The sequence below is a fragment of the Notamacropus eugenii genome, chromosome 2 (assembly GCF_028372415.1).
Source record: "Notamacropus eugenii isolate mMacEug1 chromosome 2, mMacEug1.pri_v2, whole genome shotgun sequence".
Lineage (NCBI taxonomy): Eukaryota > Metazoa > Chordata > Mammalia > Diprotodontia > Macropodidae > Notamacropus > Notamacropus eugenii.
Window position 1 is genome coordinate 374,434,380 of NC_092873.1, and position 23,668 is coordinate 374,458,047.

At 34.9% G+C, this 23,668-nt stretch overlaps 1 protein-coding gene across 14 annotated transcripts in view; it reads right to left on the minus strand.

The window, feature by feature from the left end:
* The window catches only part of BCAS3 (BCAS3 microtubule associated cell migration factor), an 803,928-nt gene that overhangs the window by 733,450 nt on the left and 46,810 nt on the right, over nt 1-23,668 (minus strand). For all 14 annotated transcript variants that reach the window (XM_072637728.1, XM_072637734.1, XM_072637735.1 and 11 more), the window contains one exon: nt 396-477. In XM_072637728.1, the coding sequence (XP_072493829.1) occupies nt 396-477 (82 nt within the window). The remainder of the gene's footprint in view (nt 1-395; nt 478-23,668) is intronic.

The window sequence follows — 23,668 nt, forward strand, 5'->3', positions numbered from 1 at the left end:
TATCAGAAAGAAATTGCAAAACTAACAGTCATTCTGAGAATGACAAAATCAGACTAGGCTAGAACAGATGGGAAAGGTTTGATGGAGAATGTGTGACATGAACAAGGTGTTAAAGGATAAGCAGGAATTTGACAAGCAGAAAAAGGAAGTAAGTACACTCTGAGCTGTCAAAATTGTATAAGTATAGGAGGAAATACACAAAGTAGAAGCTGTGGGATACTGTGAGGAAGTGGAGGCTGTTGGAGTACACTATACAATAATAAAACCAAGGCCAGTTAAAGGGAGACCAACGACCACGAAGCTGAAGAATCTGGCTATGATTTAGTCATAAGGCAAAAGGCAAAAACAAGAAGAAGCACTTCTAGATTATCTAGTCCCTAACGATGAGTACTCACCAAACTGTGGGGCTGGCAAGATCCGAGCAGCTCGAACTGGGCCCTGTCGGACAGAGAAGAGTTCCTGGGCTTCCCCACTGATCTATACAATAGAGAACAAAAAGCAAAACTACATCAATCATTTCATAGATCAGAACTTCTTCCACATCATGACACACCAAAGCATTTTCTGTGTAATGTACATTATAGTAACTGCACACTTAATAATGGATATAAAAATAACTTGAATTAAATGTTCTAAGGATTACAACGTTCTTTGCTCATAACAAACCTATGAAAGACGTGGTATAAGTGTCATCTTGCCTACTATGTAGATGGGAAAGCTGAGGCTCAGGAAGATGAAGGATTTTCCCAAGGTCACATAACTTTGAAAGTATAGGAACCATACATATATGCCCACAACTCAAGTTACCCTAAGTATTTTTGAAAACTAGAAAGGGTATAATCTTCAAAAAGGCACTCACTGTCCATAAACAGGAAAACAAATAGAGAGCTCACAAACCCGATGTAAACAAAAGAGTTGGGATAGTCTGGCCAGTTTCTCTATGATCAACTTACTCTATTTTTTAAAATTTTTTTTGTGACAAACTGTTTTCTGAACTGTTTTCCTTCTTCCCTCTCTACCTCACACTAGAGAAAGCCATCTTTTAAAGCAGATTTATAAATATATGTAAAACTATATTATGCATAAACTATCAGTTTTTCCTCTGGAAGTAGATAGCATCTTACTTTATAGCTCCTCTGTAGTTGATATGAATATTTTTAGTACTCAATTACTTGGTTATTCATTAATTATTCTTTGAACACTACTGCTGTTACTATATACAATTTCTACTTTTCTTTTAAGCGTTCCTTTTTCCTTTTATCTTCCTTTAAAAATCGTCAAACCAGTTTATGTCACCCACCCCAAGGACTACAAGGATTATGTTTATTTTCAAGTCTTCTTCCAACTAAGAATAACTATCATTAAAGAAAATGTTCAATCTCAGAAAAGAGGTACTGATAGTTTCAAACTTTAAGAAGAATTTCACTCTTTAAAATATATCATCCCCATATGTACAAAAATATAGAAGCTTTTCTTGTGGTGGCAAACAATTGGGAATGGCTGAAACAGTTATGATATATGAATGTGATGGAATGATCTCATGCTGTAAGAAATGATAAAGGGAGCAAATTCTGCCTGGTAGGACATGTATGAACTGATGCATAGTGAAATGAATAGAACACGGAAAACAATTTCTGCAATAACAACATCATAAACCATAAAGACCAATTACTTTGAAAGACACAAGAATTCTGATTAATAAAATTTCCAATCATGATTCTGTTAAGACTGGTGAAGAAGGATTCCAGCCACATCCTGATAAGGAGGTGATAGCCTCAAGGTCTAGAACAAGATATGTGTATGTATGTACGTATGTATTTTAGACTTGCCCAATGAAAGAATTTGTTTTAATTGACTGTATATTTGTTACAAGAGTTTTGTTTTCTTTTTTCAATGGTAAGTAGGGGGAGGTGAGAGGAAAATAAAACTTATATTTGCTGATTGAAAAAATATATTTAATTTTTAAATGGTCTGAGTTGGCTCCAAAGAAGTGAGAAAATGCATCCCCAACCCTTCTTTGCTGAAGTGGGGGCCGATGGGTGTGGAACATCAAATATACTTTCAGAATTAACCAATACATTGTTTAGTTTAGCCTAACTGCTTTGTTCTCTCATTCCTTTTTATTCTTTGTTACAAGAAATAGGTTCTCTAGATAGCACAAGAGGGAAGAATATAACTAAAAATGAAAGTAACAAAAACAAAAGATATCTTTTTAAAAATTTAAATTAAAAAAATTAAAATAAATGAATATATGGTTGTACAGTAAAATTTTATTCTGATACCTCACTGTGGCAAAAAAGTGATCATGAATTTTTGAAAATTATGCAAGAAGAACAGAAGCTCTGGTAGTTCAGGAGTAAGAATCAGGAAGACCTAGTTTCCAATCCTGCCTCATACTTACCAGCAATATGTCCCTGGGCAAATCACTTAACTTTTCATCTACAATATAAAGATGATAAGAGTACCTTTCTCACCAGACTGTTGTAAAATTACATATGTAAAGTGGCTGTCACACATTAACAACCTATGTAAATATGAGTCAGCAGAGTAAGTACTACTAACATAGTTTGGGACAAGGAACTTTGTTTCTGTCAGCAAAGGGCAAACCTCACTATATACAAAAAAAAAAAGGCCTATCAATGGAAGGTTAGGTAATCAACAATTAAAATGTGGAGAGGTTGCAAGCTGCAAAGTATCCATACTGATGAAAGCACAGTGGTTTTTTGAGTTTTTTTAGAGAAGAAATAGTATATGACTCTAGTTTTAGAAATAAAAGACATCCTGGTATGGTGAAAAACACACTGTGTGCTAGAAACAAGGTAGGGCTATATTCTAGTACTGATGATGCCAATGCCTGCCTTTTCAACCTGGGGCAGATCACTTTAGTTACTAAGCCTCGGTATCCTCATCTGTGAAATGTGGAGTTGGGACTAGATGATCTTGAAGATCTCTCTAAAGGAATTATGCCGATATATCAAGTATGAAAACAACTGCCTTTCACACATCAAGTCAATGGCCAGCTTGCAAGTGATGGAAGCCTTGAGCAAATTAAATTGGAATTAGCTAAGAAATTCTTTCCAGACCTACTATAAATGGTACTGTGACTCTCAATACATATTCTTAATTGCCTGGTGTTAGATGAGTTACATAATGTCAAGCTAGAAAAAATGGCAAGCATTACAGAACTGCTTTCAAATAACCAAGAACTTAAAACAGATGTAATGAGGCTAAAAATTCAACAAGCAAGACATTGGTATTCTATCTTTTGAAACAGTCTGCCAAACTAGCAGTTTATAATATCAGAAATGCATAATTTAGAAATGAAAACCTTATAAATCTATGAATATTAAACCATAAATCTGAACTGCCTTGTAGACTACGTGTTTTCAGTTCTTCAATCTCTCTTTCTGCAATATAAAAAGGAATTCGAAATCTTCATTATCTTTGACTCTCATAAGGTTAGAACATAAGCAGTGCCTGGTGAACTATCAAAATCATGTAGTTTACTAAAAAGATTCAATTCACAATCTACTGACTTCTGGTTAAGATAGCTACATGAGAAGACCTAGAGGAGCCAGCTCTCCCACAAATGCTACAATAAAGTACCAAAAATACACCAGAAGGAACAGTTATTTTTTTAAAAACCAAAATTGAATGCCTAGGCATTTCTCCGTAGGATACAGTCCTATACAAAGATATTCTGAAGTCTATAGACCCTCTGACAAGAGATAAGCAAAGGAGACACACTCAGGAGCCCCAGCAGGAGTCAATGCCAATGGAGCAGCCAGGCAGCAGGAGACAAGGGCTATGTATGCACCTGAGCAATAAAATGAAAGGGGTCAGTATAGTCAGTGAGATTAATCTGGGCACCTGTCAGGGTCAAAGCAAGGACCCACGTCAAGTCCCAGCTGGCAACTGTACAGAGTAAAAAGGAAGCAGAGAAAGTTCTGAGGCCAAAACACAACCAAAGCTACTAAAAAAGTGGCTTAGAATACAGCCATATGAAGAGGGCAAGGCCAACTAAGAAAGCACCAGGGAGGGCCATGATAACCCAGGCTTGAGGACTCAGAGACCCCCAGCAGTCTATACTGAGCTGTCACAGAAAGGTATGAAAATTCAATGCTCTGAAGCTCAAAGATCCAGAAGGGGCCACCTATTCCCAGGCGAAGGTCAACACAGGACCCTGGGAGAACGACAGTGGCCCAAAGGGGTCAGCCACCCGATCCAAAAGTGTAGCAAGGGGCAGAGACTGACCTTGGGGAAAAAAAAAAAACCATTTGGGAGCTATAGCTGGAGAAATGAGAAAAGAAAGATGAAAAACCAAAGAAAACACCAAACAGTATCAAAAGTAACTGAAAATCTAGAGATCTCCAAAAAGGGAAAAGAAACATTATAACTTCAAGCACTTCTCACCATCTGACAAAAAAATGATGAACTTAAAATGTAGAGACACATATACTCTAGGCCATGAACAATGCAAGAATTTTATTGCTGGACATGACTAAGGTGTAAATGGGTTTAATAAGAATGTATGTGTATAACCATATAAGATTGCATGCCATCTTGGGGGGAAGGGGGGGAGGGAAGGGAAGAAAATATAAAACATATGAAGTGATAGTTGAAAACTGAAATCAAATTAATTAAAGCAAAAATAAATAAATAAATTTTTGAAAAGGAATTTTGTTGTTGAACTGTGTAGATATATCAATTATTAAGGAATTTTGAGAGGTGTTTTTGTTTTCTTCATTGTGGATAGGGCGAGTTATTGGGGAGGGTGGATTAATTTTAAAAACACTGCTACTTGAAAAATAAAAATTAAAGAGATAAGCAGTAAAATTATAAAGCTAGATCCCAATTAGTGTGAATAATAAGTAACCTGAAGTGGTCTCTTTATTCAAATTCACACTACATATTTCCATTACGCTGGAACCAATTATCTTATTTCACATAATTATAACTTTGAATAGTCCAAACTTAAACATATTAGGATACCATAGGTAGCACAGGTATCAAACAGCATAAGAAAGTTCAGAAATAGACACAGACAAGAAGGGCAGCGTTGGTACTAACATGCTAAATTTGATGAATAATTTACAGCATACCTTCCCCTATAACACTGAATGGTGACAATGAAGAGTAGTATTACTATTCAAAAACAGAATCATTTATAACCCAGTAGATGTACTAAATATGAGAAATATATATGTGATTTCACAGGTTTTTATGGAAATTTCCTCTATCAATGAAGACTGGCAACTCCTCTGGAATATAAAAGCTAAAGCAGAGAGATCAAGTAACTTATCCTTGTACACAAGGCAGGACAAGAATTAGGTTTTCCAAAAAAATTAAAATTAAAATATTAAAATTTATACAATTTTATAAAAATTTATAAAAAATTAAAATCTAAAAAAATTTAAAATTTTTTTATTTCAGACTCCTTTATAAACCTGAAATCACATTCAGATAAAATAATGTCTATAATAGAGAATCTTCTTAACCTATTATCTTATATCAAAATAAAAAATATTTTTTGAACCCTAACAGAAGTAGCTTAAGGGTTATCTAATCCAAGTTGACAGAGTTCAGGAATAATAGATGTTCCTCAAAAAGTGAATTGCATTAGCCCTTTGATTTTAAATATATATTCTGTAAAAGTTACAATATTAATTCATTTACTACTTTCTCTGCCAAACAGAATTGTGTAATTTTAATAAGTGCTCACTGGATAAAAAGATAGAAGATCATTTGATTTTTAAAAAGAAATTATTTGTTATGCCAAGGCAGAGAACATCCTTCCCCTAAAGAATATGTTTCCACTAAAAAAGAAATGAAAGATAAACTGTAAAATAATATTTTGCAATATTTACTGAAACCATAAGGAGCTATGAGATACAAGCTCTGCCACTGGCTGGTTGTGTGATGCTGTTAGTCATTTCCCTCATGTGGGCCTCAGTTTCCTCATTTGTAAAATGAGAGAGTTAAATAAAACAATGACAAAATTCATTTGGACAAACAGAAGATCTAGAATATCCAGGGAAGTAAGCTTTTTAAAAAGTAGGAATGAAAGCAGAATAGCACTTTCACACATCAAGCTGTATTATAATGCAAACAATCAACAAAAGCATTTGGTATTGGTTAAAAAAATTTAAAAAAGTACATAAATGGAAGAGGTTTGCAAAGGAAAATCAGAAATAATGGAATTTAATAATCCAAATAAACCACTCAGGAAAAAAACTCCCTATTAGATAAGAATTGCTACAAAAATGAATACGGTGCTGGACTCAAGTCAGGAAGACCTTGGCTCTAATTTTCTTTCAGGAATTTACTGTCTGTGTGGCACTGGAAAAATCACTTAACCTCTCAGTCTTAGTTTCTTTACATGTAAAATGGAGACAATAATAGCGTTGTTAAGAAAATTAAAATAGATTATTTATGTATACATATACTGTTTTTAAACTGGAAAATAGCTTGGCAGAAATCAGGCTTTTAGTGACATTTTATACTATATTCCACAATAAATTAAAAATGGATACACAACCTGCATATTAAAAATCCTGACATAAAATTCTGATTTATGCAAATGAAGTTATTAAAATGCCCATATACTCTGACTTAGAGATTCTAATGGTAGGCATGGGCAGTGCCCCAAGGAGGTAATTAACAAAACCAAAACATTAATAGTGTAATTTTTGTGATTCAAAAGAATTAGAAACTGTAGAAATTCTTTGACTGAGGAATGTCTAAACATGAATGTAATGGAATATTACTGTGTACAGGAAGGAGGTGCACAGATTTGGAAGCCTGCATATGTTATCAGATTTTTTTTCAATGTAATAATAGGTTTTGATTTGTCTTCTTTCTTTTTTTTCTTTAAAAAAATATTTTTTGTTGTATAGGATGACTCTCTGGAAGTAAAAGCGGAATGGATAAAGGAAGAAGTTTAGGCAATGTAAAATAAAAAAATATCAAAGAAATGTTTTTTAAAAAAAAGAAAAAAAGATAAAGAATGTTGCAATACTACAAGGCTAAAGTTTAGCTTATCCCTAAAGTAGAACTATAAGGAGAAACCTCTCCCTATTGTTTTACACAGGTGGGAGGAAGGGAGAGCCAAGGGAGTGGAAGCTTTCATAAGAATGTCAGATTTTTTTAAAAATTTGTCAGTTTTCGGCATTTTTTTCTTCCACTTTTTCTTTTTCGCATTAAAAAAACACTTTCTTAAAAAGGATGGCTCTCTAGGAGGGAGAGGGACATGGAAATATTTAGGAGACATGAATTTTAGCAATAAAAATATATTTTAAAGACTTTTAAAAACAAGGTCAGAGTGGGACACAGAGAAATGTTACTGCCTCATTAAATTTAAAATAAACTTTTAAAAATCAAATTGTATGCAGCAGAAGTCTGCAGCCTTCTTTTTTATCTTCTTCATATATCAAAATGTGTATTCTTATGATTGTTAAAGTTCATAATTTTAAAAAATTTCAAGTTACTGGATTGGAATATGAAGTGTTGTCCAAATGTAAAGTACATTCTGAGTACATCTATGAACTTGTAGTAGTTAAAGCTGCTTTTCAACTGCAGAACTGTCTTTCACCTGAGTGAATAGCCACTTAACATTTTAATTGAGGAGAAATAGGAAAGCTAAAAGAAAGAGCAAAAGGTATAATTCATACAATATTTTAATATTTCACAAATTCATCACACTTCAAGCATGACAGAGGTTGAGCTTCAACTTCAAAGGAAATAAGGCCCTAACACTAAGAATACCATCGAAAAGGGGCCAAAACTTTTTTTAACTCAGCTGCTGCTCTCAATTATACTGAATAGACAAAAGCACAAATTTGTCTTGGCATGCCCATGAAATGATAAAGGTTTATGTTCATTGTATCTAATACATACAAGAACTTTCTTTGATGCAGAAAAAACATTTTGAAATCTGAATATAGCATCTTTTCAGTGTAACAGCTATCAAACAAATCTGCCATGCCATGTAGTTCCTTTTCTTGGCCTCTCCACACTTAGAACAAGAAATGAGGAAAAAAAACTAGAAAGATCATAAAATACTCTCTCCTACCTTCATGAACACCTTTAGCTAAACTTTTGGATTTTTTTTCCTATTCAGTCTATAGTTTGTCTGTCTATCAGTTTTTCTATTACTTAAGAAGGATAAATGAACCCACCATAAATTTATGGCTGTTACAGGATATGAACCTAAAGATTCTCAACCTACCAAAATTAGAAACAGAATTCTGAGACATCCTAGGTGAGTTCCAAACTCTCAACTCCTGTCTTACTTTTCAGGAGAGGAGATTATGCAGGTGGCTTAAAAAGAATAAAGTATAACAGAAAAAGTATGGAGTTTGGACACACCATACATCCATTCGAAGCCTATCTTTTTCATAAGACGAGCTGAAATTGGGCAAATCACTTGTCCTCCCAGAGGTTCTTTCCCTTATGGGAAGACTTGGACTAGATCTTGCTCTAAAAGAGAGCATCCCTCTACGTGCATATTAACATTTTGCATTAGAAAGACATCTTAAAACAAAAGCCATGCTTAGCCTGATCAGCTACAGGAGAGCTAGAATAAAAGCTGCAAACACTGAATGTCTAGGAGGATTCTATTGTTGTCACCATTTTTTATAGGATCCAATCAAGAAATGGGTCCTTTCTGATCACTGGCAAATTTCAGAAATGTCCCTCTCAAGTCTAAAAACCAATTGGAAAACTAGCCATATGCAAAGACTTTCAAGATTAAAAGTAAACTTTTAAGCACTTCATAATCACTTTTTCAAAAAACAGAAAATATAAGCTATTAGGATTTCATGAGTTATATACAAAGCCCCACCAAGAGCTTGAAGATCACTCCTAACCAACAGCACCAGTGTAACATCGTGAGGAACAAATATCCTAAGTCACATTCCAAGTTCCCTGCTGGAGCCTCAATACACTTGAAAGGGAGCAAAGGGAAGGAAACCTCTCTAAGAGCCCCACATGATTCTCTGCCTTTGTTCATACTGTTGTTTTAATTTCTGTTGACAGACTTTTGTTGTTTGGAGCATAAACCGGATGTACCAGTTTGAAGGCACAATAAGAAGAACAAAGAATGATTTGTTCACACTGTAGGAAAAAAGTCTTTCTGAACCATAGAAAATGGTTTTCGCATGGTGGAAATATGCAAATTACATACCAAAACAAGAAAAAAGGGGGGAAAAGGAGGTTATATAAATTCACATCTCAAGCTTCAGCAGAAAGTTATTATAATATCACAGTGTGCAAAATATTAAGGAGATCAAGGTTTAAAGAAGTAAAAGGACTTTTTTGGAAAAGGGAAAAGGGAATAAAAGTCACACAATGGCTCTCCTAAGCAACTTTGCTCTTTAAATCCTATATTGTCTCTGTCAGTCTTTTTTTTTCCAAATAGAATCTTATGATAACAAAAGAACTTTTTTTAAAAGTTCCATTTTAATGTTTTTGATTAGTGCTCACAGGTTAATGTACCAATGACAAATTAAAATTACATACCACCAGGCAGCAGAGTTAACCCAAGAAAATCTCCACACCCTTCCTATTAGTACTGACGCTGACCAAAGGAGGGCTGTGGTCTGCAATAGATTTCCAAGAGCTTGGTATGGGGGTGTTTAAATCTACTATACAGATTGAATGAAAGGCATAAATCACAGCCACCTCAGGGAAAGCAATGCTGACTCAAACTAAATATATAACCACTTTCAACATCCTTTATTAGTGGCAGGTGATGTCAGCCACTCTGTCTAAAGAGCAGCAGATGTGCTTCATAAATAGGACTGAAAAGCCCAGTTCAGGAGCTATGCAACACCAAGGACAAAAGGAAGTAGTGTGATTCTTTGTCCTTCACTAGAATTACACCTGAAATCCTCACACAGCAATAAGGATACCTAAGTCATTTCTGCCTCATCAACAAATGTGGATAAAATAAAGTGGGCTTAACTTTACCAGGCTTTTATTCTGGGATGGAGACAGAGATAGAAAAAATTATCTCATGCAAAGACATGTGGAACCACCCTAGAATCAGGAGGATCAGAGGTTAAATCCAGCCTCAGCTGTGTGAACCTGGACAAGTCACTTAAACCCAAATCAATCAAAAAAAAAAAAAAAGACAGGCATTTCCATATACGGAAAATAAGAGATGCAGAACCAAAAGACAGTAATAAATCCTTTTAAAAAAGATAATCAAGCAGCTAAGAGATAATCAAATAGCTCTTTAATTACTAAGAGAAGAAACACACGTACGTGTACTTGCTCACACATTGCATATTATCAAATTCTACTGTGACATTTCCCTCTTCCCATCCCTAGTTAATTCACTCAATTTGTAAACTCCTAGGAGTTTCACAGAACAGAATCAGAGTACATTTTTACCTCAGATCTCTATACCTACCTGACCCTAGAGTCTAGACCATGCTTTATCCCTTCCAGAGCTCACCCAGTACAAGAAACTTTCCTTCTGCCCTGGTGCCAGCTATTCATTTCCCTGTTCACATTTATGTTTTCCACTTTTTATTTAGGGAAAAATAATCAAATCAATGGTATCATTAATACTGGAAAGAGTATGCTAATCTACTGTCACATGGTTCTAATCATAATCCCTGTGACTACTTTTATAATACTGATATTATTTTTTAAAAAAATTTCTTCAGGTTCTGCTCAGTTCACTCTGCATCAGTCCATACAAATCTTTCTGTATTTCTTTGAAATCATCTATTTCAACTTTTCTTAGAGCATAATAGTATTCCATCACTTTCACATACCACAATTTGTTCTACCATTCCTCAACTGATGGGCAGGTATCCCTTTAATTTCCAGTTTTTGCCACCACAGAAAGAGATGCTATAAATATTTTTGTACATATAGGAAATTTTCCTATTTCTTTGATCCTTCTTGGGTATAAGCATAGAAGTGATATTAAGTAGAACAAAGCACACACACTATTTTGAAGACTTTAATAAGAATAAAATAAACAAAACCAGGAGAGTAATTTATTCATTAACAACACTCTAAAGACAAACAATACTGAAAACTGAGAACAATCAATCAATGAAACAAGCATCCATGATTCCAGAGGACTAACATGCTGTCCACTTGCTGATAGGTGACAGATTTAGACTACAGAATTAGACCTTTTTAAACAGCCAATATGGAAATCTGATTTACTTAACTATACATATTTGAGGAATGTTTTTCTTTACTTTTTTTTTAGTATTACAGGATGAAAAGGAAAATATGTAACTTAAAAAAATATAGAGGTTGGAGGGGGCTATATATATGTGTGAAATATTACATGCATTTTCAGATGAAGTCATTGTATTTTTAGTTTTGCTTCCTTATAAGAAAGCTCTCACAGGGCAGAAGTAATCTGGAAGTATTTGCTAAATTAAAATATAATATAGCAAAAAGACTTTTTTAAAAATCCCTGTGACAACCTAAATGAAGGCTTGGACTCTAATTCCTCACAGGGGCTGTATCCCCCCTAGAAGAATATAAACTCCTTGAGTTTTGCATCAGTTCATACAAATCTTCTCAAGTATTTCATAGCATTCACATGCTATAACTTGTTCAATCATCCCTTAACTGATGGGCATCCCTTCAGTTTCCTATTCTTTGCCACCACAAAAAAGAGGTGCTATAAATATTTTTGTATATATGAGTTCTTTTCCTCTGCAAAAGTGATGCACTTTTCTATTTATGCCTCTGGCAGGTACCTCTGTACCTGGCATATAGTAGGCACTTTATATATGCTTGCTAAATGATGAAATGTACAAGACAAAATGTTATGCACACTTATATGCCCCCCACTCCAGTGAAAGGGACCTACTGGTAGAAAACTGTAGATCAATTTCCCTAATGGGTACTGATGCAAACATTTTTTTAAAAATACTAGAAAGATTACAGCTATAAATCAAAAATATCATACACTCTGACCAGGCTGGAATTATACTAGGAATACAAAGTTGGTTCAATATTAGGAAAACTATAAACATGATTGTCCATATTAATTAATAAAAAAATTAAATTATTTCAATAAATGTAGAAAAAGCTCTTAAAATAGCACATCCAGTTTAAAAAAAAAACTTGAAAGCACAAGAATAAACACTGACTTCCTTAAAATGATAAATTACACCTATCTGATGGTACCTCAAAACTAGGAAAAAATCTTTACAGCAAATTTCAATGATATAGGTCTCATTTCTAAAATATATAGGGAACTGAATAAAACTTAGAAGAACAAAAGCTATTCCCCAATTAATATATAGTTAAAGGATAGGAATAGGGGTTTTCAAAGGAAGAAATCTAATCAGTGCTTCTTAAAACTGGATCTTTTTAAAGGCATCTTGATCCACAGTATAAGAAGCACCAAAGAGGTAGTGAGTGGAAAAAGTTTAAGATCTGATCTAAGTTATCAATAGCCATAGAAAAAAATGCTCTAAATCACTAATAATTAAATATGAGGTACCATCAAACTGGCTAAGATGACAAGAAAAGGAAAATGCCAAATGCTGGGGAAATATGGGAAAAATAACTATACAAATGCATTACTGGTGGAGTTATGAACTAGTCCAACCTTTCTGGAAAGCAATTTGGAACTCTACACAAAATGCTACTGAACTGTGCATACCCAGCAATACCACTACTTGGACTACACCCTAAAGACATCAAAGAAAGAGGAAAAGGACTCATGTATACGAAAATATTTATAGCACCTCTTTTTTGTAGTGACAAAGAATTGGAAACTGAAGGGATGCCCATCAGTTAAGGGATGACTGAACAAGTTATAGCATGTGAATGCTATGGAATACTTGAGAAGATTTGTATGAACTGATGCAAAGTGAAGTGAGCAGAATCAAAAGAACATATTCAGTAATAACAATGTTGTAATCAGCTTTCAAAGACACTTAGTAACTATGATCAACACAATGACCCATCATAATTCCAAAAGACTCCATTTCCCAACAAAAAACTGATGGAATCAAAATGCAGACTGAAGCATATTTTTTTTCTCTTTCTTTTCTTTTTTTGGTTGGGGGGAGGTTGGGTGGGGAGGAATGAAGAAACATGACTAACATGGAAATTTGTTTTACATGTCCATACATATTCGTAATGTGTTTTTAATATTCATTTTGTGCTTTGTTTTTCTTTCCTTGTTGATGGGTCAAAGAGAAGGAGACAGGGAGAAAATGTGGAGGGAAAATAAAATAAAATAAAATTGAATTAAAAAAAGAGAGATGGCTAACCTGGGTACCCTTCTTAAATGGAGATTTGGAGAGGAGCTCTTCACTTCACCTTGGGACAGAGTGTACTGATAAGGTATGAGTACCAAGGTTGAGGTTCTCTTACAGGATGAGGTACCACAGGTGGAAAATGAAGTCTTAATTTACAATTAATTTAACATTGTAGGGTCTTGCCATGGTCTTCATACAATTTCTTTTCCTCTTGATCTTCTGCAATATATTTTGGTATATAAGCTATAATTACACTATTTTCAAAGTGCTCTTTTTGCAACTATTTATCAAGAATGCTGAAATATAAAATGACCAAAGGCTCATGAAATGATGTTTCTTATCGCCTAGAGTCATGCTGTAAAGCCAGCTCCATCTCTATCAATCCCTTTATTTGTCTCTTCAAGGAAAAGCTGTTGAGATTGTATACATCCTCAAAAAGTATGGAAAGACACTGAAGATGTACAATAAGCTGAACACACAACTGAGGAGGGAAAAAAACTGCATGGTATCTTCGATAATAATAATAGTTCACATCTACATAGTATTTTTAAGATTTTACAAAGACATTGACTTGCCATTGTAAAATCTCATTTGTTTAAAATCAATACTCTCCCAGTGATACTGCATGCCTACACAGGATGAAACATCACATATTTGGAAAACTCAGGATTACAAATTAATTACAGTGCTTCAAAATTCTGTTCCTCCACTTTTATTTCTCCTATTTTTAAAAATTTTGCCTACATCTTTAACTCCTCGTGTGCTTTTTTAAAATCTCCAAATGAGTCATCTTTGTTTTACTTGTTCTGTAGGTAAGTCAAAGGATATGAACAAACAATTCTCAAAAGAAATGTATTTATTAACCATATAGAGGAATGCTCTTAATCACTAATAATAAATGCAATACAAATCAAAATAACTTTGAGGTTTCATCTTATACTAAGTCTATATACACCAATACATATATAGAAGTGCTTTTTGTGATCAAGAGGTTTCTGGCCAAGGTGGCTGCCTGAATGGGAGGTAGACCACCCAGCTCCACATACCTACACTCCAGCAAAACTCTGGAGTCATAGGCAAAATCCAGAGCCCCTACATCAAAGAAAAAAAATACTGCAAGCATTAAGAAAGAAGCAGTTTGAGTACCAAGAAACTACAATCAGAATCCCAACAGATCTAGGAGTTTCTATAAGAAATATGGAAATTCAATATTCCAAAAGGAAATTAGTTTACAACCAAAAATAATTTACCCTAAAGAATTTCTGATGAAAAGACCTATTGAGGTAAGTAGTAATTCTGAATGCAAGAATAATAGTCTAAAGAATCCAAGAAAGGTAAATTGATTTTAACAATGAGAAGGGGCTGAAGGATGATATAGTGCTAACATTCTAAGAGTGGGTGAAGAAACAAGTAACTCTTCAGAACTTTAATGTCATCAAAGGTCATTGAGGGAGTAAAATTTTAAAAAAAAACAAAACATAAAGAAACAGGGGCCCTAAGGTCAAAATGGTTCTATTCGAAGGATTTTTAGTAAACTTTGAGGGACTAAAAAGAAGGGAGAGCTTTAATTTCTTATTTCTCATAATCAGGGAGATGAGAAGAAAACACAAACATGGAATAAAGTAGCGAGGGGAACAGAAACTTCTTATGAACCTCACTCTTGTCTGAAATGGACAAAGGAAAACTGAACACAGCTACATTAGTATAGAACTAAATCAAACTCAATTGGGAAACAGAGATAGAGAGGGATTAAGAATTAAGATAATCATGGGGAGGGAACATCTACAGGCAAAACAAATTTGCTAATTCTTAAGGGAAGACTAAAGGCATAGTGAGGAGTGGGGAAAGAAAGGAGAAAACTAGAATCTAACAGCAACACCTTAAACAACAAGGAAACAGCTGAACAAAATGTGGCATATGGATGTAATGGAACACTATTACACTATAAGAAATTAAAATCCTGGAATGAAGTAAGCAGAACCAGAACAATTTACACAAGGACAAAAATAATTTAAAACTACTTGGAAAGACTTAAGAACATGTCAAACATGTTTCCAGAGGACAAACGATGAAACATGAAGCATTACCCACCTACTGACAAGAGAAAGACACGAGGTATAGAGATACGCATTTATATTTTTGGATGTGACCACCATGTGGATTTGTACTGCTTGATTTAGTATGACAGTTTTGGCACAACAGTGTTTTTTTCCTTATCTCACAGAAGGGGGCTTAACAACAGAGATAACCCCAAATGGAGAGCCATTTTAACATTTTTTTTTAAATACATGGAATACAAGTCAATGAAGTTAAGAAGGACGCACAATCAGGAAAGTGTAGAAAGTAAGCATTAGAATTGTGTGTGTGTGTGTGTGTGTGTGTGTGCGTGCATGTGTGCATTTAAAGGAAATAAAGATTCTTGATTTCTTATGCAATCTTTTATGTTCTCTAGGAACTGAAATTCTATTTTTTCATGTTTTAGTTTAGAATAAAAAATTTTTTTCAATTATTTGGCATTGATTAAAAATTAAAAAATAACAATGGAATAGATTAGGTACTCAAGAAACAGAATCAATCACATATGGTAGTAGGGAAGAGGAAGAAATTAAGCACTTATATATCACTTACTATGTGCCAGGCACTGTGTTATGCACTTTACAAATATTATCTCATTTGATGCTCACAACAACCCTACAAAGCAGCTGCTGTTATTATCTCTATTTTATAGATGAAGAAACCGTGACAGAGGTTAAGTGACTTGCCCAGGGTCACACATTTAGTAAGTGTCTGAGGCCATGTGTGAACTAGGTCTTCCTAACTAACTTCCTAACCCTAGGTCCAGAATTCTATCCACTGTACCACCTAGCTGCCTCTATGTAAAGAATATATTAATATTCAATACAGCCCAAGACTCAAACTACTAGGACTTACTATATGATGATGTAGTACTAACAGGATAATTAATAGGTGAAACAAAGATTTTTTTTAATAAGGGAATAAACATTTTGATAATTGATAGGGGAAAGAAAAAATGTTCCTTCAGAAGTTTAATGTCTTCAAAGGACATTGGGGGAGTTAAATAATAAAAACAGAGATCATCGGAATGGATTGTTTCCATTCTGAGGGCTTTAAACAGGGGGAAACGAGGGAGGCAAAGTAATTTGCTAATGTTGAAAGGAAGAAAAAGGGAATGGTACTTGAGATTTCCCATAAGTAGAGTGTAGTACACAAACATGGAAGAAGTGGGAGGAGTGGGCATTAGAAAATACACTTGGTTTCAAAAGGCAAGATATACCATGTCATATTCTCTTTTTGTGTTCTGCTATATTTATGGAAATGTAATTTGGTGTTTAAGTTCAGAAAAAAATGTTAACAGGAAATGAGATAACCATTCACAACTATACACACACACACACGCATATGCAAAGGATAGAACAGATTAGGAGATAAAATAAATTTTGATTACATATACAATCAAAATCAATGTACTTAGAATTAGAAAGCAGACAAATCTTTACACAGTTCTACTATCCAGGATACATAAGGAATTGACCTAAATATAAGCCATTTCTCAAAAGAAAACGTCAAAGAATATGAACAGGAAGCTATCAAAAGAAGGGCAAAGTATCAATAACCATATGAAAAATCACCAATAATAAAAGAAATACAACTTAAAATAACTCTGAGGTTCCAAGTCACATCAATTCAGATTGGCAAATATTTCAATTATTGATGGGGCAATAGGAAGTCAGACACACTAGAGGGTCTGTAACTTGATCTAACCATTCTGAGTAAGCAATTTGGAACAATGTCTGAAAAAAATCACTAAAACTGTTCATCCCCTTTGACCTATAGATACGCCCAAGGATCCATATATACAGAAATATTTATGGCAGCATTTTGCTTTTGCAAACAGGAAAGAACTGCAAATGAAAGGAAAGTACCCTCTTCAATTGGGGAATGCTTAAACAAAACATGATATATTAATGTAATGGAACATCATTATCCCGTAGAAATTATACATTGATGCAAAGTGAAAAGAATAATTTATAACACTTCAAAAATTGTGAAAGACATAAGAACTATTATTAGTGTAAGGGTCAATTACAACTCTAAATGATTGAATATGAATCCTACTTTCCTATGTGATAAACTAGAGGTGTAGAATGCAACATATATTTATAGACATAGCCATTGTGTGGATGTGTCTCCCTCAACTATGCATAATTATGACAAGGGAGGGTTTTTTTTAAATTTCTTACTTTTGGTGGGGAGTGTCTTTTTGGAATAAAAAGTGGGGAGCGTAGTAACATTGCTACAAATAAAAGACAATGTCAGTGACACACAAAAAGCACACAAAGAAGGAATTGAAGGGAGTTCAGAAGGGGACAAAGTTAAACAAAGAAGTGCTGAAACCACTATATTAAATTTAATATACACTTTAAAAAAAAAAATCCATTCACAAGAATACCATCCTAATTCAAGCCCTCATCTCCTTCCACTATTGTCAGTCTCCCTGTCTCTTTTTTTCCCTACTTTAACACTCTACAAATGATGTCCAAAGAGATTTTCTTTAAGCATAGATCTGATCATATCCCTACTCAATAACCTCCAGAGGCTTCCTATTGATTCTAGGGTAAATTATCATTTCGCCTTTATCTCCACCCTTTGTAATTTCCATTTTTGTATATATTTTATAGAGTATGTGATTGCTAAAGCAGTATATGCATATAAGGCACACATTTTAGAGTGAGTGCTCACAAATCTTGTATCAAATACCTCCGAAAAAAGTTCTGACATCCAAGATACAGGAAATGAACACAAATGTACTTCTCAAAAACTGAAGAGAGCTGAACTATACAATAATGTCTAAATATATTCTCCTAAATCTTTGCTTTATAACTGCTCTGTCCTTCAGCCTAGCATACATTCTCCCTACCATCTCAGCCTATCAAAAACCTATCCAATTTTTGAGGGCCCAATCAAACATCACTTCCTTCATGAAGCCCTCCAGGATTTCCCCAAATTGATGTAATATCTCCATTGATACTCCCATAGCACTTTCTTTATGTAGGATCATAAGATTTGAAGCTAGAGATCATCTTAGAACACAACTTCTTCCTTTCAAAAAACAAAACAAAACTGAGGTCCAGAGAAAGTGGTTTGCCCAAAGTGAGAAATCTGTCATTCATCTTTGTATTCACCATCATGCTTAGTACAGACTAGATGCCCAATAAATATTTTCTGGATGAATGAATTAGTGAATAGGGACCTTTTAGACGATGTAATTTCAAAATTAAAATGAGAGTAATGGGAGGGGGGGCGGAATATATCCACAAGGGACAAGAATTTTTTTTTCCTATTCCACATAGAAATTACTCCTTTAGCATCAATATTTCTCCAGGCTATCCCATGTGCCAGGCAAGGGGAAAAAAATCAAGCCCACAAAAACCACCTAAAATGCATTTTTAAAAAGACTAACAACTTATAGAATAGATCCTTGTTAACCACATAAAGGAGATACCAAGCCAGATTATTCTTTTGTCTTGACACTAAACAAAAACATGCAAGACTTGAGGCAAAGGGGAAGTGAGTTTCAAGAACAATATGAAAACCACAGAACACAATTACTGAATGGAACTTGTAATCATATTTTCATACTTCCAGATTTCTGCCCACTTACAGAGGAGTATTTTAAGGCTACTTTAACCTTTCCCCTTCTCCCTGATTTTCAGGAGGAAGATCAAAGAAAAGCAGTTAGAAATGACACGTTCCTTTTGTTATGCAACACAGATTTAGACATTACACTTCAAAACCCCAGTCCTGACTTCAGCCCCCACCGGAGCAAACAGCATTCCAGTCCTTTGAAGCCAATCTAATGGTATCTTCCATTTACAAGTAACACATCTGTAGTCCAAGATCTGACTTGGAGGAGACGTTAATGTAAAACCACTCAGACTACAGAGACACACACTCCTAGAGGCAGACTGGAAAGGTGTTTAGAAGTCAATGTAACGCCATTATGGAGAGTGTTGGCTTAGCAGCTGTCATAAACACTTCATAATCACTCAGACACAAAAACTGGACTGCCTTTAGCTCATTATTTTATGAAGTGCTGAATAGGTGTCCATCTGAATAGAGAGAAAGCACCATAGCACAGATAAACCAGCTTTGACTGGTCGTGCTTGTTCCCCTTTAAAGTATGGTTTATAATTTTATTTTCATCATAGTCCTATGAGGTTTTAATCCTCCAGGAGTCTCTGAGGCTCAGTCTTGTCACAGATATTTCACCAGAGTGAGACTGAGGAGTGACTTGTGCATCAGTACTTAGTTCTCTGTTACTTTTCTGCTTTCTTTAAATGGGTTTTATTTATGCTTCTTGTTTTTCCATCATGGTCATTCTATGCCCAACACACACACACACACACACACACACACACACACACACACACACACACACACACACACACACACACACAACTTGCTCTCCCTTATAACAAAGAAAAACAAAGTAATAACAAAAAAAACCAAAGTAATAAAGTGTAATACTGTATAGTAAAAAGAGCACCAGGACTGGAGTCAGAGGACCTACCTTCAAATCCCATCTCTGATGCTTACGACCAATGTGACCTTAGGCAAATCACCCAGTTTTAGTTTCTTCATCTCTAAAATAAAGGGACTCATCTAGATGATTTTTGAAATCCCTTCTAGCTCTAGTTCTAGGATCTTCTCCAATCTGGTCTTCTCCAAAAATGAAGGACGAACACAATAACAATAAGTTTTATGCTCCTATAACCTACATCCAAATCCTACCTTTACTCTTCTTTGTTTATAGAAGGATCATAAGATTTAGAACTAGGAAGCACCTTAAAGCACAACTTCTTCCTTTAAAAATAAAAACAAAAAAATGAGGTCTAGACAGAGCGATAGCTGGAATGAACTTGGCCTGCATCACAACTTAACTGGGCCTCAGTTTTCCTCATCTATAAAATAAGGAGTTTGAACTAGACAGTATCTAAACACCTTTCTAGGCCTAAAATTCTCTCTCCCCCCCTCCTTCCTCTGTCCTAAGACACTTCAATTGCTTTCGGAAAAGAAAAAGGTGTGTATCCTCATCTCTTCTTCCTAACCAAGACCAATCAAAAAGCTTTTGTCTCCTTTTTTGCATACTGTACTCTTCTCTGGTACTTCTTAATTCAATCTGCATTTTTCTTCCCCATGTTTCTCTGCCTATCTTGTATTTATTTCTTGCAGGACAATAATTTGTTAGTTCAGCCATTGCCCAACTGATGGGCACTAGTTACATTTCCAGGTTTTTGCTACCATCAAAATTGCTGCTCTTAATATTTTGGTGCATATATTGGACCTTTTGTTTCTAGCTTGACCTCACTGCAGTACATCTCTTCTCATAGTCAAAGGGAACAAAGTTTGTGGACTTTGTTCAAATAACTCTAAATTTGGTAGAGTAATTCACAGTCCCAGCAATAGCTATATTTTCTTGTCTTCCTAAAACCCCTCCAATAAGTCAATTTTTTGAGTATGAACTAAAACCTCAGTTATTATGACTGGCATTTATTGTTTTATTAATGATTTAGTGCAATCTTTATAATTTTTCTTTGGAAAACTAATGTTTTCCTATCTTTTGACTACATATATTAGGAAAGGCTCATGGTCTTATGCTTTATTAATTCTTGATCTCAGATATCATCATTTTTTCAGAGGTATTTGATACAAATAGCTTTCCCAAATGACTTTCGTATACTAGTTGAATTTTGTTTGTGCAAAAGCTTTTTAATTTAACAGTCAAAACTGTCTATTTTTCTCTCTTATGATCGTCTCTATCCTTTACTAGGCTAAGAATGCTCCTTCTAACCGCAGTTTTTATGGCACCTCCTTCCATTCAGCCCTGTGGAATTCAAAAGACATAATCTCCTTCCTGATGAATTGTTTTGTGCCAAGGGTATGAAAAAAAGAAATGAAAGGCTCATCAAAACATTTTGGACTTTGACAATTCATAATAAAATCCTCCTTTCCCAAAATTTATTTAATTTAAATTTTTTTTTAGTGGTTAAATAAGTTACTATAGAAATGTCAAAAAAAAGAGGTGATATACCAAAAATAAACTTTCCAAATAAGTCAAAGCTTTTTTTTCAAATTACAACTATTTCCTATAGACACATTTCTAAAACAAAGCACTTGTTTCCCTGGCACATTAGAAACAGTATACAAAATACACTAATCCTTTATTGATTACTCAGGATCATAATGAAGAACATCCATTAATTTACTACACTACAATACAGTGATGCTCTCAGAGGCTACTCAAGTGTGTAGAGCAAAGTGTAAAGCAAATTGGCATTTATTTTATTATTAGTGATTTACTGCAATCTTTCATATGGTTGTTGATATTATACAATTTTTCATTTGAAAACCACTGTTTTCTTATCTTTTGATCACATGTATTCAGAATGGCTAATGGTCTTTGTTAATCTCAGATAGCAGCGTCAGTCCGGTTTACAGAGCTTTAAGTTCCTTTCCATGCCTTTTGTAGTAAGAGAAAAGATCACTGAATTTAAGAGTCAGATGACATACGTTTGAATCCCAGCTTTACCAGAGAGACCACTAGGTAGAGCAGCAAATACAGCACTAAGCCTGAAATCTGGAAGACTTGAGTACAAATTCAGTCAGACACTCACTTTGGTCAAGTGACCTTGGAAAAGTCACTTAACCTCTGTCTCATTTTCTCAACTGTAAAATGGGGCTAAACTGTAAAACGGGGAGGTACCTACCTCCCAAGATTGTTGGATCAAATGAAATAAAACATTTAGAATAGTGCTAAGGCACATAGTAGTTACTACATAAATGATAATATTGTTATTACTCTCTAGCTGTGTGACTTTAGCCAAGTCATTTAATTTCTCAGGTCCTCAGTCTCCTCATCTATAAATGGAGGAAGTTAGACTAGGTGACTTCTAAAGAGTCTTGTAACTGTGTCTATGATACTAGGATTCTATAAGCTCTTATCTCTTGGTTCAACAGTACCTCCCTTTCTAATCTGCTATATTCACTGGAATGGAATGGTGAGGTATTTAACTAAGCAGCTGCTATTTGGCAAGTACTGTGCTAAGCATGCAGAATACAAACAGAAAAGTGAGACAGTTCCTTCACTCAAAGTGCTCATGTTCTAAATGGGAAAGGGAATACAATACATCCAGACAAGCCCTGGTGGTGCTTGCAGTGAAGACAGAGGCAAGGCTGATGATAATCCAGGGGGTCTTCAGATTGCACTGCTGAGAAGGGGAAATCTTGGTGTATAGTCTGAGCACATGGCCACTCTCACTCAAATTGTGACTCACTACTACTTCCAGGATCAAAGAAAAACTCCTCTTGGATATTTAAAGCCCTCAATAATCTGGCCCTCTTTTTAATTTCTAGACTTCTGGAGTCCTCTCCATGTACTCTATGACAAAGTGACACTTGCCTCCCTGGTTGGTCTCCATGCATTTTGCACTGTCTAAAATGCCTGAAATATTCTGCTTCCTCACCTACCCCTCTTAGTTCCCCTGGCTGCCTTCAAGATTTGGCTCAAAACCTGCTTTCTAACAGAGACCTTTCCTAGTTGACTCCCCAGCTATAAGTGCCCTCCTCTCCCATATTACCTTCCATCTACTCTGTCTCGTGTGTGTGTGTGTGTGTGTGTGTGTGTGTGTGTGTGTACACAGATGGACAGACAGACATAGATATTTGCGTATCTAAAAGACAGGGATTGTTTTTACTCTTCTTTGTATTCCTCAGAGCTCACCATAGGGACTCAAATATAGTAAGCAATTAATAAATGCTTGTTGAGGGAGTGCTTGGGTGGACAGGTAGGATCATCAGAGAAAAAGTCCTGCCTGGTTCCAGTATCAGAACTCTGGACTAGGACACCAAATAACCAAGCTTATAAAATAAGTCTAAAATAAGAGTGAACAAGGCCTGAGGGGCTGAACGATGAGTCAAGGAAATGACTTTTAGTATATCAACAATTATGGCTCCTCAGAAGCCTTTTTTTCCTTCTGATTCTTCTTTTAGACAGGTAACGTTGCAAGAGAAGTGACATCCATATCACCTTATCCACACAGAAACTTCAGTGTCAGCCTGGTAGGGCATCCATCAAGTCTTGAGCTGTCCTCACATCACCAGCTCAAAGTGGCTTGGCTTCTTTCTCCCCATTAAATTTGGAATCAAAGTTTATTTGGTTTTCCCCAAAACCCTATGTCCACTCTTTCATTTTGATTAATTTATTGAAACAGTCACAATATAAGTTATTTTCCCAAATTATTAAAAATATTAAATGGTTAAAAAATATACTGGCAGGAAGAAAGGAAAGAAGGGTATAAGGGCAGAAAAGATGGGAAGATGTTTGGACATCAGTA